General features: G+C 41.5%; 1 protein-coding gene and 1 gene segment (V, D, J or C); both read left to right on the forward strand.

The window, feature by feature from the left end:
• Positions 1 to 645: 645 nt before the first annotated feature.
• LOC133275021 (immunoglobulin lambda-1 light chain-like) lies at positions 646 to 17,727 on the forward strand. Of its 2 annotated transcripts, XM_061464721.1 has the most exons (6): positions 646 to 855; positions 970 to 1,305; positions 9,593 to 9,634; positions 14,906 to 15,199; positions 16,659 to 16,730; positions 17,472 to 17,727. In XM_061464721.1, the coding sequence occupies exons 1-6, from the start codon at positions 798 to 800 to the stop codon at positions 17,603 to 17,605; spliced, it is 936 nt and encodes a 311-aa protein (XP_061320705.1). In that variant the 5' UTR covers positions 646 to 797; the 3' UTR covers positions 17,606 to 17,727. The 2 variants fall into 2 exon arrangements, 1 of the variants encoding a protein (XP_061320705.1); XR_009745368.1 differs by lacking the exons at positions 646 to 855; positions 970 to 1,305; positions 9,593 to 9,634; positions 16,659 to 16,730; positions 17,472 to 17,727 and adding an exon at positions 12,856 to 13,145 and having other exon boundaries at positions 14,906 to 15,040.
• On the forward strand, positions 3,834 to 5,426 carry LOC133275020 (T cell receptor gamma variable 5-like). The segment is given in 2 exon segments: positions 3,834 to 4,579; positions 4,697 to 5,426. Coding segments are annotated over 2 exon segments (510 nt in total).
• Positions 17,728 to 17,815: the final 88 nt, after the last annotated feature.

Genomic DNA, 17,815 nt, shown 5'->3' on the forward strand with positions numbered 1-17,815 from the left:
GTGTAATAGACTCACTTTGCACTTCTCTGCTGGTAGAGAGTCTTGTTTTATTTTCTCCTTGGTTGCTGTTTGGAGTTGATCGAACCTTCACTTAAGTTAAACCAAGTCTCTGAATTCACTTGTGTGGGGCTTCTTGTCTTACACGGCAGCAAACCTGCAAAGCAAAGAGCACAGATATTTACACTTCCATTCTGCCAACAGAAAATTGTGTTTAACCTTTGCATAGCACCCAGCGTTTGGAGAGGCCACCCTGGGGTGCGGCATCTCACCTTCCCTGTGACAAGCTGCAGTTGCTGGTACAGCAGTACTACCACCAAGCTCCCAAGTGGCTGCTGGGTATTCTTCCTGGCCTTTGGCACTCAGGCTGTGTGATGAGCAGTAATTTGAGTCCCTTCAAATTCATCAAGCTCCGTTTTCCTATTTTTTCTCCCTTTTTACTGGTAGGGGACCTGAGAAAAAGTGTCTGACCCCAGGCATTGTTTAGCAGCTTCAAATAGTGCAAAAGCAGTGGTAAAATTACTTCAGATTACAAAATTACTTTGTAAACCAGTTACAGTAACTGTGTCTGTGTGCATGAGAGGGAGGAGGTGAGTTTGTGAAACCTGGGCACAAGCACTCATTAGGCTGTTAAAATTCAGCAGGGTTCAGTCAAGCGGCTTTACATCCACATCACCCGCCCACTGCCAGCGCTGCCTCTCCGGATGATGCCCAGATGAGTCATTTCCTCTCCTCGGTGCAGCCCCTCGTCCCTGCTGGGAGAGCTGTCAGCTTCCTCTTCCTCTGGGAGGCAGACGCTGATGAGAGCCCTCAGGATGCTGCTGCTCCCACTCCTGGCCCTGGCTGCAGCCTGGTCTCGTAGGTTCCCCTTGTCGCCACGGCACATGGCAGTGGTGAGAGGCACCCGTATTGATGCCTGTGAGCAAACAGCAGGCTAAGAGTGTTTGTTCTCTTTTCTCTCCTCCTTTCTAGATGGGCAAGCACAAGTGTTTCTGAGGCAGAGACAAGCATCCATTACCAGAGAGCCAACTAAAACTGCACAGATTGAGTGTGTATTCGAGGGCATGTCAGGGGCTGACTTCCAGACTCTCTATGTACATTGGTACCGGCATCTACCCTCCAGACCTCCCGAATGGATTCTGCGTATCCACACAGGTAAAATTCATTATGAGAATGATTCCTATAAGAACAAGTATTCCTCTTCGAAAAAAAGCCCGAACATCTGCACTTTCACCATCAATGACATCAACCCCAACGATGAAGGCACCTACTACTGTGCCTACTGGCAGAACCACAGAACTAGCAAACCTCAGGTAGCCTGTACACAAAGCTGTACCCCAAGTGGCAGGCTGTCAAGTGCAGAGAGCCACACCTGCACCTTCCTGCCTCTAAAGCATCCCAACAGGTTTATGCTGAGTATGTAAGTACAAATAAAGGACAAAGAGAAAAGCAAAGAAATGCAGCGTGCTACAGCTCAGCTGGCATCATGTTCTGTGCTGGGGAAAAGGAGCTCTCCTTAGGGTGATGGTACTACAGCTGAATTGTACAGTAACACAAATCAACTTTGCATAATACAGATACTTCCCTGAGGTACCAAAAATGTTACCAAAGCAGGCAGAGTATTCTAGGAAAGGCTTTGGGACAGCTTTAGAGTATTCAAGGGGAGAAGAACATCCTTGGGAAGAGCTGGGCTGAACAATTTAAGTTTTTATGTGTGTGCTCAGCAGGTAAGTCTGAGAGGAATGTACTGGATAGAATCATGTAGAAAGAAAATTATACATGAATTTTTCATGAAGAAAGCTTATTTTAGATGAAATTTTTTAAGGTCCTTTCTACACTGTTACTGCTGTGGTTTAATTTGCCAGTAAATTCAACCGCCTCTATAGCAGCGAGTTGAAGAACAAACATTGGATGTGCTGAATGAGTCATTTCCTCCTCCCAGCTGTTCGATGCTTTCTCCACTTGAAGGGCTTTAGAACCTTCTGTCTTTATTTCACTCCCAAGTTTAACCTGCTAAGGCAGCATGTTGCTGCTTCCACTCTTTCTTGCAGCTTCATTTTGGTCCCGTAAGCCCTTTATTCCTCTCCCCCATCCTTCCCATGCCTGGAGAACACTCTCCTGGCTCCAAACTCCAGAAGTTTCTTCCCCTCACACCATTTCTCTGTTTCTCCTTCCAGGTGGAGACACATGGACAGTGCCAGTGCAAACCCCAAAGCTCCAAACGCAGATGCAGGGCACATCCACCAGCATTTTGTGCCAATTGCAAGCTGAAATCACCATGCATTGGTACAAGCATCTTCCTGGACAGCCACCAACGAGGATACTGTATGCGTGGGGACAGACAGCTACTTTTGATGACAGTGGCGACAGGAGGAGATTTCAAGTTCAGATGCATCCTAAGTATCATTATACTCTCACGATAAATGATTTGACTCCAAGGGATGCTGGTACTTACTACTGTGCATATTGGTATTACGATACATCACAGCACTGCTGGGCAAAGATAAGCTGTACAAAAAGGTGCTTTGTGGTTTGAACTGCAAGCTCTGAACTCTGCAAAAAATACTTGCCTATTCCAGCCCTCTCTCCTGATTTTCTGCAGCAGGATATGCAAAGCAACAATAGCTTGTGACAACTGTTAAATATGTGATGTTAGCAATCAGTAAGTAAATCATTTCAGTACTCACACCTATTTGTAACATCCAGAAACTGGAGAGTTCCATCACTTTAGGGTAAATACAGGAAACATTGCTCTTAAAATGAAGGCTTGATTGTACTGAAAGCACTCACCTGACTATGCACATGGACTGTCTGTGTGTGTGAACAACTGTCGGCTGTAATTTTCTCTTCTCTATTAGAATCCTTGGAGCAAGCAGAGAAACAAATCTCCATCCCCTCATTGCTTTCTCTTCATAAAAGGATAGGAATAGAAATGAGACTGGGTGATCTTGCACATCCTACTTTGTTTTTTGTCTTGCTCTGCATTGCTGTCACTACAAAGCCCTACAAAGACTGACATTCAAGAATCTCATCCAAGCTCAAGAAGAGTTCAGCCTACCAGTTCTAGAAGCCATGTACAGACACAAGAGTAAAGAAGGTGATCAGGAGCAGTCAGCAGGGATTTAAGAAGGAGAAGTTATTTAGATAACTTTAGGTAATGAAGCTCTCTGAAAGGGGATGTTGGCCATTTAATACATGAGAAGTCCGTTTGGTGAAAATCTGAACCTGGAAAGGTGTTTTGTCCAAAATACTCTGGCCACTGCACATGTGGACATGTGTCCTCTTGGCATAGACACCATCAAGTCTGATCTGCAGTTATTCCTACTAGGAGACCTGCGGTGGTAGAAAGCTACAGTACAAAACCTACAAAGTGTCTGTAATTTAGACCTTTAATTTTGTGAGACCCACTCACCACCATATTCCTTTACTCTTGATCTGGTATCAGGTGCTAGACAGATTTCTGCTGTGTGATCAGAAGAAGAGCTACATAGTGCACAGTTTTTATACAGGTCCTGGTAGATTTTGGCAACAGGGTTTGATTTCATGTCCTCAACATACAATTGCCAATGCAGTTTTCACTCTGATTAACTACGGTTGCCCTCACAGCAGACTGACATGGGATGCTGCTGGGATGAGTGACCTTTCCCTGTACCTCCCTTCCCTCACCTTAAAGTCTGTATCATTGTTGTCTCTTCCTCTCCACTTTGTTGTGCCTGCCAGTCCTCAAATCATTTCTCCTCGTTGCCCTCAGGGTAGCCTGACAGAAAATGAAACAGACTTTCTCATGGTTATTTACTGGGAAGAGAGGGACCCTGTCACACAGGGAGGTGTCTCTCCCTAGATCCCTGTGCTCAAGAGCACCTTTCCAAGCCAGTTAGCAATACATGCTTATTGCTGCCTTCCTGCATGTGGGCAGCTGCCAGCAGGAGGGAGGCTGAAGCAGCTCCTCTCCCTCACAGCGATCACGGGGGAGCTCAGTGTGGCACCACCCCTGCTCCCCGAGATGCCCTGCGCAATGGCTGTTGCCAGCAGCCCTGCTTTTGTTTTCCAGCCTTCCTTTCTCAGAAATGTTTTCATCCCAACTGAGCTTTGAAACTGGCATCCTGCGGCTGCGCGTTTCCTCCTGCACCCACAACCAAAGTCCTGGCCCCAGGAGCAGCTGCCCTGGTCCCTGCAGGCTGACAGCTTCTGGCTGCTTCGGTGGAGGGCAGCACCAACATGGGGGCTCCCTGGCGCTTTGCCATCCCAAAGCTGGATGGCTAAGGTGGCTCAAGTCTTACAGGGCCACAGTCATCAGATTGACCAGCGTTTCTCAGATTTACCTGAAAAGCAGACAGGACGACAGCCTTCAAACCAATGTTACCATTCACCAGCCTGGGGAGGGTTGTTGGTAAACGTGCCCCATCCACTCGCACGCAGAAGACCTGTTGCTGAAGAGCGCTCAAGAGTCACCTCCTCCTCCTACAGAAGACGGTCCCCATCTGGGCTCCCTTTCGTCCTCCTCTGACTCTCAACAACAGCAGAGCCTGACAAGCAAACATGCTGCTGCTGGCAGCACTTGTGGCCACAGCCTCCTGGTCTTGTAAGTCCTTCTTCATTCCCTTATCTTTCCTCATAGGTACCCATGGCTGTGCTAACAGGCATCTTCCCCACACCTCTGAATTCCAGCTAATGGCATCATTTCTCCTCTCTTTCCTAGATGGATTTGCACAAATATATCCTGTGCAGAGCCCTATATCCGTTACCAAATCCCAAAGAAGTGCAAGAATGACATGTGAAATCAAAATTTCGCAGGAAATGTTTGAAAGCTTATCCATACACTGGTATCGACAGAAAGAGGGTAGAGCTCCAGAGAGGGTCCTGCACTTCTCAGAAGGGAAACTTGTAGTTGAAACTGGCTTTCTAGCAAAAAGGTACATGGTTGAAAAAGTTTCTAGGCAGAAACGATATATTCTTACAATTAAAGATGTGATTCCAGATGACGCCGCTACTTACTACTGCGCTTACTGGGACGCTCACCATGACAGAAACTCAAAGATCATCACAGCAAAAAGCCCTCAACAGCTGAAGTACAGGTGTCACGAAATGAGGGGTTTATGGTTGCTCAAAGAATCACCATCAAAGGTATCAGCAAAAGCAGTTCTACTGTGCATTTATAAAGTGTGACTTCACAGTCTGATGGCAAGGTTCACTCAATTACTTGCCTCATGGCTGAAACGTGCAAAGGAAGATTGAGGTAAAAGCAAGCTGAAAGGATTAATACGAGACCAAAGGCACAAAAGGGTAAGGGAGACAATAGGACTGACAGCATTTCCTATATCAATTTATACTCACACGCACACACATGGATATATAAAGGTGCCTGTTAACAAGTCCCCTGGGGCTCAGGGAAATGTTCCTGTCAGATGTCTTGGCATTTCTCAGCAGGTGAGGGCTGAGCCTCGAGGAGGCCCAGATCCCACCAACAGCTTTCAGTGGTGGTCCTTCAGGTATCACAAACTGAATTTGTGAGCCCCAAGGGGCGTTCCATTCGCTGCTGCAGTCCAGGAGAACTCAAAGGAACTCACTTGGGACCACTGTTTATAGGGTGGAAGGATCTGAATTAGTCATTAGCAAATATCCATCGTTACCAGTAAGTAATAACTAGGAAGTTTTCAAAACTCCAGTTGTACTGTTCCACTCAGGCTGTGGTCAAGGGAAGGAGCGTTCCAGGGCTGTCAGGGAATGGCTGACTACCCCTGCCCTTGCTTCTCACCTTCGCCAGACAACAGGACTCCCTGCTACAATCAGCACCTCCCTCCTTAGTCATGCAGTGTTCCTGGTATGGACAAGGGATGCTTCACTACCTGACTCATTACACAAAGACCAAGGCCTGACAGGCATTCCTGAGATCATGGAGCAGCCCAGATGATGAGGTGCTACACCTGGTCTTCTCACTCCATCTGATATGAGCTGCTGAAAGGCCAAATCTTTTTCTGCTACCCAAAAGGAGCAGCTAAGCCCCCACAGCTGTCCTTTCCAAAGTCTGGGTTGTCACGTGCACCCTGATCTTCAGACACACATCTGCTATCTTAAGGGCAAAGGAAGTGTTCAGTGCCTTAAGATTTAGTACATAAATACTAGAAACTAACCTGCTTCTCTGGTGCTGTTTGCACAGCCATGGCAGAAGCCTGGTGGCTCTTGAGGAGAGCAAACATTGCACTGATTTCCTAGTGCAGCCACTGTTCTCTCCTAGGAAATAGAAGTCATTAAAAGAAAGGTAACATGCCTAAGAATTGTACCTTGGTTTTGGGAATTATATGCTTGCTACCACCTAGCACTGCCAAGCACTCACTTCTATTGGCATGGATAAGCCGTCTGGCCTCAAGCATGGGCACTGGTGAAGCAGGGTATGCTCAGTGCCCACTGGTGCCTTGGAATCATCAGCTGCCAAAAGCCAGAGGTTTTGACTGAGCAAGTGCGTAGTGCAAAGGGAACAGTGAAGGTCCCATACCTTACCCTTCCTCTCCATTCCAGGTGCTCCTTTCTGCTCAAGTATGTCATCAAGTTCATTTGCAAGGTTGTAAGGACCTATTTAGTGGAAAGGGAGCATGTTTCCATGTTGTTGTTCCTGGAACTAGGTCAGTATGTGGTACAGGAGGTCTTCAAAGTCTTTACCCTGGCAAAGAAAATTGAAATAGACAGCTTTGGCCTGAAGGTTCATAAGATTTTAAGTAAAGGAAAAGGAGTGTTATTTTTAGTTAAAACTTAGTTGTCAGAGGAGGAAGATTTTCTATTTATTCCTCCTGAGATGTGGAGGTGAGCATTTTTGTTCTTGTTTTGTTTTGAGCTAAATCATTCCCTTTTCCCATCTTCTTGCTTATCACTGTTCATATTTCACTAGCACTGCATCTGAATCACCCAACAAGTTGCAGACAGTTACCAAAAGTAGTACTAAAGAACTTTCCATAGTTAAGAACAACTTTTCATACTTATGGCTCATATGCAATGCATTCCTCCTAGCAACTGCCTCAAGGTCCATACTGACCCTAATGCCTGAGAAATTAATCCACAAAGGTTTTCCTCTACCATCAAGCCTCTCCCTTAATATTTTCCTTTACTGTGGTACCCTGATACTCTCCTCACTTGGTTCATTGAAGTGTAACTCATTAAAGAGTATTGGTCTGATGGGATGAAAAAATGCCACAATTTCAAACATGTATTAGATTTCCAAATGGCTATAAGGTTAGCGTTGTCCTCCTCATACATGCAAGCCCAGGTCATATAGGCGAGTTAGAAAAGCTGTCTGCAATATGTAGTGTTTTGCTACTTTTCTTCTAATGAGACCTCCCTAATACTCACTGTCATGAATATAACCCAACAGTCCCACCAGCTGCAGGTGAGATGGTCTAAGCACATTGCAAAACACCATGGAAAGGAAGGAAAAGCGCTGGTTGTCACCAATCTCTGTCTACATCACTCCTGCCATTCCTTCGTGGTTGCAGAATAGGATGTTGCTGCCCAGGAGCTTTCAGAGTAGGTGAGTGCTTTTGCTATACATACACCCTCAGTCTTGCTCCTCCCTCTAACCACACTTCTTAACGTTGTTTTGCAGTCAGTACGCCACATGGGATCCCAGAAGAATTCAAACTCACAAACTAAGCACGCAGGCTCTTTGATCACCAGCAGTGGTGACTCCTCTGATGTTATCTTGGGCTCTTTTATAAAGAAACCTGTGCACAAAGGAAAAGCCTCCTTCTGCCACTGGCTAATATAAGAAAAGTTACCAGTGAGCAACCTGCAGCACATGGACACCTTGGTGAATCTTATGGTGCTGGATCTCCCTCCTTTCCCTCTGCTGAATTGTATTAAGACAACTGAAAATGAACTCCACGCTACTAGTACTTGATGTCACTTACTTGCAGGTGAAAAGATGTGTATCCCTTTGGGAAAGAGCAGGATCATCACCTGGAGGTATGTGTTTTAACATGCAGAACCCTGTGCACCGATTTGTGTGTCTAAAGTTGAAGAGGAATCTTCACCTAATGCTTAGGTGTTAAGGAGAAGGGTTATCTAACAGATCCGCAACAGTTTAAGAAAGATATTTGCTCCAAAGGGAATTAGACACCAGCCTGATCACCAGGTGTAAGTAAGTCTGAAATTCCTGACATCCTCCCAGCAGACAAAGGCCAAGGCTTCACACAATCTCCTGGAACTTATTGGGAAATAAATGGGATTTTCTTCAGCAATGGCACAGCGAGAGAGCACCTTAGATTATTGCAAAGCCAAAACACAGTGTGGAGCACCTGGACGAAATACTTTGGTATGGGAACCACACTAATCGTCTCTAGTAAGTACCATTACTATTGATCTGATTTTCACAGATGCATTCAGGTTCTCAGATAATTAAGCATGAAAGACAGTAGAAAAACTAATTTCTGCCTGATAAATCAGGTTTCATTTGTGAACTGTGCATGGTGCCCCAGTTGGGTGGGTTGATGGGCAATAAATACTTTGACCTCTTGAATAGAGAGATCACCTCTAGAACAATTACTGAATACTTGGTTAAGGATGGGGAATGGAAAAACAGTAAGGAAAAAGTAAATATTGGGATGCATGCATTCATTCCTTTTCTGGGAAAAAAAAAGTGAACTGCTTTACTCTTGGAACAGCAAGTGAGAAATGTTTCTTATTGATAGAAGTCATTCAGTCTAAGTTGACTGGGAAGGAAAAACACCTGGAATGTCAGAAATACCTAATTCCTGGCCCTACTGAACACAACTGCTTTACTTTTGCATTTGTATTACACTCTTGTGGTGAAGCTATGCAATCAATAGGGTAAATGCTGTTTTCAGTATAAAGCATATAGCAGCGCCTACAGTATGCTGCTCAGAAAGTAGCTGATATTATCAACATGACTATAACTAAGCCATGTCATAAAAAGCAGGAGAGAGTTACAGAGAAGCTTAAAATGTTATCCATGCCTCTGACCAAAAATGTTCTCTGCTGCAATTTCCAACTAAACTGTCCCCACGGAGAGGCAGCTGCTTTTGCTAAGACAACAGAGTAACCACATAGAAAAAGCATGAACTTAGTTATGAGCATCAGTAAGCTTTGTTTAGAATATGGAATCTGCATTTAAAATATGGGCTTCAAAATATGCGTTTGATGAAAATTTAGTTAAGGTACTTTCACACAATATGTAATTCAAAAAATAGGACACTTAGGGAAAAAAAATGCTTACCTGTATATTTAAATCAACAAGTAGTACACTTCCTTAATTTCCTTTGGGAGTCACAATGTGGCCACATTTCTTCTTAAAACAGCAAAAAGAGGTTTCTTCACAGAAAACCTAGCAGGCCGGAGACAAGAGCTCTTTCTTAGAGCAACCCCGGAGCCCAAAAGGATTAGAACATGGTGATAAAATAAGCACCCACTACAAAAAATCAAAGGATTTCTAAAAATGGCACTCTAGTCGATGTTGAAAATTAAGCTATCATTGCACTGGGCCAAATCTATCACCAACCTCTAAATCAGAGAGACATTTTCTGTAGCCAGTGCAAGGGAAGTGCAGAGCAGGAGATATTGCTAAGCACTGTAAGACTGTGGGATGCCGATATCAAAATATTTGGAAGTGGAACTAAACTTATTGTTTCAAGTAAGTACAAAAAATGAAAATTAACTGCTTCTGAAATGCTTTTCAGTACAGTTAGACACTGACTGTATGAAGTGCTTTGCTTTTTCAGCTCCTGCTAGTTTTAACCCTACTGAATGCTTTGCAGGGTTTTCCTCTTGAACAGCATTTCCACATGCAAAACACAACATAATGGTTTTCTATTCATGTATAGAACGGGTGAAACACAATAGCTATTGCAGCACAGATATGTAATTAACCCCATCATTATTTTCTTTTTAAAGCTTAAATATGGCAAAGACAGCATTCAGAGAACTGAAAGATGGTTTTGTGTTTAAACATGCATATTCAAACTTTGTGAGATTTCTAATTCATTCTGACGGAAAAGTGCCAAACCTTTGGGTTACTCAAATTCTTTGAAAAGCAAAACATTTTCCTTTAGGACTGTCTCTCTTCTCCCCAGCTTTACTGAAGGATTAAGCAGGGAATTAAGCAGCTCTGAATTAAGCAGAAAAGAAGAAAACCCTTCCCAATACAGATACAAAGAGCAATACACAATGGCTATTGCCAAAATCCTCATTCCTTTAGGCTAGTAAAAGTGAAATAACTTGTTTGTAATTATTTTTGTCATGTCCACAGCACTTTGGCTCTTCTTATTCCTTAAAAACGTGCACATGAAGAGGTGGTCCTTTTTTATGCCCTTCCAGTAGACTCTTATTTTAATGGGAAGTGGAGGACAAGAATCTTTTTCCCATTAAATGTGCTTTAAATGCCATAATCCTGGAATAAACAACTGCACAACCACAAAGCAGAAAAACTATTGCTACCAAATGTTTCAAGCCTGGTTAGATACATATATAAATTTATATTAGCATGTCAAGAAAAGATTGGTTTTAATGATTTATGTCAGAAAGACTAAGTAAATCATAACTATAATTCAACAGAAATACCTGTATCAGGATAAGCGTTTTTAGTGAAAATCCTCACCTTGTTAACCAGGTAGTTGCCATGCTTTTAGTAGCTACAGTTTAAAGTAATTTTAACTCCAGTTCTATCGGATTTTGTCTTTATATGGCCGAAACTTCTGGCCAATTAATAGGCTGTAGTTACACACTTAAGATCAGGCATTTCATCACAGCTTGGCTTTTCAGGGGTGACCATCCAACATTAAGTTACTCCTAAAGGAAAGAAATTGAGAAAACGAGGATTTAGGATAAGTGACCTTAATTCAGTTGAACCACCAGATTTTAAGCTTGAGCAGAATCTTTAACGTATCTATACGGAAAGAGCTAAGCTCCCATCAACTTGTAGTGAACTTGATTTTGTTCTTGTTGGTCTCCTTTAATTAGTTCTGATCAAAACAAAGTTGCTCCAGACGAGATAATGCAGTTAACAGAAGGGCTAGGATTTGAGAGACAGGTTTAGCATTTGCATTTGGTGGAATAGATGAGGGTTTTGAAGCTTATAGCAGAACAGAAATATCAATTAAGAACATAAACTGGCAAAATACAGGATTCTTCTGTAAGTATCTTCCTAGGGAATTTCATAGAATCATAGAATAGTTAGGGTTGGAAAGGACCTTAAGATCATACAGTTCTAAGCCCCCTGCCATGGGCAGGGACACCTCACACTAAACCATGTCACCGCTTTGTCCAGTGCTTTACTGTGCTATCATACTGTGCTTTATACTGAAAACAGCATTTATCCTGATGATTGCATAGCTTCGACACAAGAGTAATACAAATGCAAATGTAAAGCTTTGTCCAACCTGACCTTGAACACCGCCAGGGATGGAGCATTCACAACTTCCCTGGGCAACCCATTCCAGTGCCTCACCACCCTAACAGGAAAGAATTTCTTCCTTATATCCAATCTAAACTTCCCCTGTTTAAGTTTGAACCTGTTACTCCTTGTCCTGTCACTACAGTCCCTCCCCAGCATCCCTATAGGCCCCCTTCAGATACTGGAAGGCTGCTCTGAGGTATCCACGCAGCCTTCTCTTCTCCAGGCTGAACAGCCCCAACTTCCTCAGCCTGTCTTCATACAGGAGGTGCTCCAGTCCCCTGATCATCCTCGTGGCCCTTCTCTGGACTTGTTCCAACAGTTCCATGTCCTTTTTATGTTGAGGACACCAGAACTGCACACAATACTCCAGGTGAGGTCTCACAAGAGCAGAGCAGAGGGGCAGGATCACCTCCTTCAACCTGCTGGTCACGCTCCTTTTGATGCAGCCCAGGATACGGTTGGCTTTCTGGGCTGCGAGCGCACACTGAAGCCTGCTCATGTTCATTTTCTCATCGACCAACACCCCCAAGTCCTTCTCTGCAGGGCTGCTCTGAATCTCTTCTCTGCCCAATTTAGGCACCCACCAGGTTGCAACAGGCAAGCTGAGACTGAACTGACAACTGAATCAGGCTCTCCAAACCCAGCTCATCTCCTAAGCATTACTGAAGTATCTACCTTAATTTCATCAAATGTATTGAAGTTCAGAATTCAAGAGGCTATAATTATCTTTTTGTAATTATATTATTATAAAAATACGTTCCCTAAAATAGATTTTATTTAAATTTATTTATACATTACCTGAAGTTGGATTAAACTGACTTCCTATTGTTTTAAATCAAAATGATGAAGTTTAATCAATGCATTAGTTTGCATTAGTGTTTTTTTTCAACTGGAAAAAAACATGAAGCCCTGAATTAAAACCTAATAGACTTGAAAGTCCAAACAAGTGTTAGGGCAGAAGGATGGAGGTTTAAGACATAAAAGGGAAGATGTGGCCACTCAAAAGAAATCTGCAGAGTGAAAGCTTCTTACCATGATTAATATTAATAAGAACATTTTCTAATGGCTTTAAAATATCAAGGATTTCATGGGCACGAAGATGAATTCAGTAGCTGATTCTTATAAGGCAGTGTGCACAATCAGGTTTCAGTGGAAAATTTCAGGGGAAAACCTGAACCTTTGGAAATGTTGCCATTAGTTTCAGCAGGATTTCATGTAAGGTGCACATAGTTTTCACTGGGGAGAAGGTAGAAGGCTCTGGGGAAAGACATGCACAGGAATGATGGAAGTTGATGATTCTCTACAGTATACATAGATGCACCTGTAATGTTTCCTTTTGGCACTAACTGCAATAGTACAGTGTAGGCAAGTACAGCAGGATTTGAGGCTGAATAGTCCCAATCCTGCATCCACTTAAACCTGAAGGAAACATGCTTTCTCAATCATTGCCCCAGGCAACAACACTCAGCTTGTTTTGATGTTCTTTTAAACAAATGATGGCACAGACTTGCTTGAAACTGAATTTAAAGTACATATCACTAAAGGCTCTTTGGGAATAGCAGCATTAGCTGAGACTGAATTCTATTTTTCTACAGTAATGTAGCCAAATGAATAAATTCTTAATATTCATATTATGGTTCTTAAATCTGGTCCTTGTCCAACCTAAATGTCCCAAGCAGTTTTTGTAAGAGGGTGTACCAGTGTGGCGTAATCAAATCATTTGGCTCTGGAACAAAACTCATCATCTCCAGTAAGTATTTTCAAGGACTTATTTTTTAAGTTTTGTCTTGGGAAAGCTTAGGAGAGAAGGTTGACAGCTCTTTAAAGTATCTGGAGAAGGTCCCATTAGGTCAGGACTCATTATGTTATTATCAACAATAATACCCGAAGTTGCTGGCAAGCAAGACAAGAACGCTGTTTGTAATCTGAGTGTGCTGCGTGCTCTCGGCTCCCACTGGCTTGAAGGGGAACAGTGGAGCTTTAAGTATCAGTCAAAAATTAGTCAGTTTTGTGGATTATTCAAGTACTGAAAAGTTCAGCTTAAGAACACACTGACCTTATTTATAAATCTTATTCATAGGTGCTTATGGAGAAACTGTAGAGGAGTTTTATTGAGAAAACTTCATAACTGAGCTACAAAAAGCATATGTTTTGAACCCAAATTCATTAATAGCTCATTGATTACAAACCTAACTGCAGAATTTTCTTTGCACTATGTTTTGCAGACTTACTGCATTCTTACAATAGAGAATAAACAGATTTTAGCTTGAGAAATATCTAATGTGTGTGTATATATTATTTTAAAATAATAAAAGAGCTATATACCTCTTAACACCTGCCTTAGAAAACTGTTTAAAAACTAAACTGCAAATTTCTTGGAAGTTTAACTAAAGCAATGGAAAATGGTGGAGCAGAAATTCATGACTTTAAAATTCTTCAGAAAGAGTCAGACTATTTGCCCAGAATAAAACTACAATAGTGTAAACTGTCTTGTGGACTTCGCAGTTTTATAGATCAACCTGAAAATACGTCAAAGTCTACAGCCAATTCTACAAGGTTTCATTCTTTTTTTCCCATAAACATACCTAAAGTTTACGGAGATTTTCTTTCCACATACACACACATATATACATGTATATATGCAAAACTTAATTTATCCAGTTCTCCGCTGTCTTCTATTTGCCTGTGTGTGTACATGGGACTCTTCCATGCATACACACAGTTGCAGTTATTCAAGACATATGCCTCCTCAGGACTGTGATATGATTGAAATGTTTCATTTAAGCTAGGCACCTTTTTACCATACTTTTTAATCTACTCTAGTATTAAAGAGTAGATCTAGTCTATTGCAGTCTTCCTCTACCAGATGTGCTGCTTGACAAGAAGCATGAACAAAGCAGTCTAGACATTGGCGTTCACTAAATAATTTAGGACTTAAATGTACATGGCACATATCAAAACTCTCCAGATCAAATACCCCTCAGACTCTGTAAGACTCTAGATTATCTAAATAAATATGAGCTTAGACTGAGTCTTGGTTTTGGAGTTTAATTTTCTGTACCATACTCATGAAAGCTGCTATCCATTTTAATTCTCTATAAAATAACTCATTTAAAAATAAGGCTAAAAGTCATACTTTCTATTTCCAATTATTCTAAATAGTACTGTAACTGGCTTTGACTGAAAATTAAAACTTACCATTTGGGTCTACTGAAATAATATATACTATAAACTGTGTTCAAATGCCAGGTTCCTTCAGCTCACCAAACACTTTTTTACTTCAAGGACGGAAGGAGCTGTAATTCACCCATCTTATTACCTAAAACTCCTTTCATACATAAGACTTTTCTATTCCCATCCTAAGTATTTAATAACAAATTAGGGAGCCAGAACATTTGTCAAGAAGACTTTTAGGTTGCTGCTCTTTAAAAACTGTATTTTGCGGTGGCATATTTGTTTACTGTACTCTACTGATCTTCTAACTCTCTGTTCCTCCACTAACCAACCCAGGCAAAGGAAATTCTCCACCAGCAAACTCTGAAATCCTGAAGAAGGAACATGAAAATCAGATAACATATGTTTGCCTTGTTGAGAAATTCTACCCAGAAGTTATTCGGGTGACATGGACCAATGAAAAAAATGAGGAGGTAACAGACAATGTAGTAAAAGGAGACACTTGGAAGGCCACAAAAAATGAGGAATACTCAATTGGCAGCTGGCTAACTGTACCACTGGAGAACAAAGACAAAAAATACTACTGCAAATACGAGCACGAAAGCCAAGAGCTTTCACTGCCGACACAAGGTATATGCTAAAATGTCAAAAGTTATATACTAAATGTTATATGTTAAAGCTAGATACTAAAATGTTATGTCAAAAGTTTCATTGTATATATTATTATAGAGATCACTTTTTCTTTGCAATAAAATTATAGAAGTAATGCTTTCTATTACTGTTCCTGAAAGCATCTGTGCTCATTTGCACAGCAATCATTAAAATACACGTTTTCCCAGGGAAAGCAACCCAGCCTGTGCTATGCTTCCCAATGGAATGTCCCCCTGCAATAGGAAAAGAGAAGCTCTTGAACCTCATCAAGTGAAAACTAGATTAGCTCCAAAAGCTCTGCACTGAGCTGTGTCAGTTACTTCCCTGTCTACAGAAGTCTTTGAAAACCTCTCTGTTCAACCCATGACTGAGAGGTGTAAGTCCCTCTGACACCCCGTGACATTAGCCACAGCTATAAAAAACATAAGAGTTAAAACCAAGGTTGCTGGGGATGTAGAACGAAGTTTAAATGTTTTACTTATTCAATGCCCAGAAATGGCGATGTTATAGCCATGTCCGAAAATAAGATGTCTCATTTAACTGAGGAAAGATTATGCAAAGCAGAATCTGAAAGACAATGCTAGTTTAAAGAAAAAAGTAACCTGTAATCAATGCAAATTGTATAAATCATGGGAATATCTTTTTAAAAGCTGCCTATATTGGTTTAAATTAATCTTTTCTCAATACCTACCTTTGTTCAATTTCCTATAAATTAATGTAACTCCAGTAAGTGAGAACATGGCCATAGTAATGGTCAAAACATATTCTGACAAAAAAATGCTTTATTTAGACGGAGGATGTATTTACAGATGTAATACAGATGCCTTTAAGACCATATATCAATGCATACGAACACCATAACCAAGAACAAACACAGATTTGCTGCTTTGAGCACAGAAAAGGTTTATTTTTGAGAACAAGCACCACCAAAATAGCAAATTCCCAATAAGGGAACCTCAGATCATGCTCTCCTCAAGATTATTCCTTACTGTAGAGCAGCCATTAAGTAACAGACTAATTGAGGTCCCTTCCAATGTAAATTATTCTGCATTTGTAATAATAGTACATTGTGAAGGCAGACTCTAGCCACTTCAGTGACAAGATCAGGTGGATTCAGTTCTAAAGAGACTCTGCAAAGGAACAGCTTAAGGGACACATTCCTGAAATGGCAAACTTTCCACATATGGTAACAAATACCCAAGTCACTTCTCTACGCATATTACCTTCCCTTCAGATTCTCAGTGCATGTGAATCCTACTCAGGAACATCTGCTCTGCAGACAGATATTAACCATCTCTTTTGCTGTTTAAAACTTCCAATTTCACTGTTAATATGTTACTGCCTCTTTTTTTCCCTATTTCTCAAATTCATGTTTGTCAAAAGTAAAGAAAAGCCTAATTGTGGCATTTAAAATCTCTTTCCACAGAGAAAGATATAGACTTCTCTTCAAAGACTGCTCCTCAGGAAGAGGACTGCAACACATCTGGAAACAGCACAGTTTTTAATAGAGGTAACTAAAATGTGTTAAAACATGGGAAAGCGACCCATGGCACAGAAGTCAGACAGTGCTGTATTTGCTCAGAACCTCACAAAAAGGATCTTTCTAAATAGCATACAGGAAATCTTTTAAGTCTGGGGTTTGCAACATACATAAAAACACTTCAGTGCTACTCTGAAGTAACTTCTGTTGTGGATTACAAGAATGGGCTCTCCTACTTTTATTAGGTAGCTTTATTAGGATGCAAAGATGCTGTTCGGCTACTAGATTATTAGCCCACATTATGTGTCACTTTTTTTAATATCTATCTGAAGCAGTTAAAAGTTCGATGCTTCAGCTGATGCTTCATCAGCCCAGCAACTGCCCAACACTTTGGACTTTAGCTTAAACAGGGTTTCAGAAAGAATTGTTAGTCCTTGTGTTCAAAAAATCCAAGACAGCAGGATTCAAGCAAACACAGTGCTACCAGTAATCAGTGCTGGAAGCACTAGAATTATGTTCTTGTATTTGCAGGGAATAATAACCCAGCAGCATTGAGAGGAAGTCTAGTGATAAGAAACCCGCTCAGTCTAGAGCTTATTAGTGCAAATCTGCTCAAAGGACAGTCAGACAATTTTATGTGTTCTCACACTGTCCACTGGAATCAACATAATTGCAGCAGTAAACTGACCACAGTCCCAGGTCTACCCATCTTTTAGGAGGTTGTACAATATTGACATTAAACAAGACTTTCCTGTCTTATGTTTATTACAGATCACATTATACACAGAACAGCATATTTAGTGTACATCGTCCTTCTTCTGAAGAGCTCCATGTACTATCTCATCGTACTCTTCTTCATCTACAGAATGTGGGCTGTCACCAAGCACCAAGGAAAGAAAGCATAAATGCTTGTTTAGGAAAGGCTAACAAAAACATTTTCAATTTGCTTTGCTATATATTTATTCATGTAGACTCCCCTGCTCTCAGTGTAAGATTTAACAACAACAAAAATCCCCACATAATCTTATGGCATTAGTGCACAAGGCTTGCTTTCCTGCTTCTGGTTTTATATCAGTCTGGCTTTCCTAATCTTTGAGTCTTGAACTGAGGTGAGC

This window comes from Pezoporus flaviventris, unplaced genomic scaffold (genome assembly GCF_033815535.1).
Source record: "Pezoporus flaviventris isolate CSIRO_AGI_PZ_B2104156 unplaced genomic scaffold, CSIRO_AGI_Pfla_v1 ptg000037l, whole genome shotgun sequence".
NCBI classification, from domain to species: domain Eukaryota; kingdom Metazoa; phylum Chordata; class Aves; order Psittaciformes; family Psittacidae; genus Pezoporus; species Pezoporus flaviventris.

Bases quoted from the DNA above. Each gene is read 5' to 3' on its own strand.
- LOC133275021 (XM_061464721.1), top strand. From the start codon at position 798: ATGAGAGCCCTCAGGATGCTGCTGCTCCCACTCCTGGCCCTGGCTGCA. The intron at 9,635-14,905 runs GTAAGTACAAAA...TAACCAACCCAG, and splicing joins AACTAAACTTATTGTTTCAA to GCAAAGGAAATTCTCCACCA. The intron at 16,731-17,471 runs GTAACTAAAATG...TGTTTATTACAG, and splicing joins CAGCACAGTTTTTAATAGAG to ATCACATTATACACAGAACA.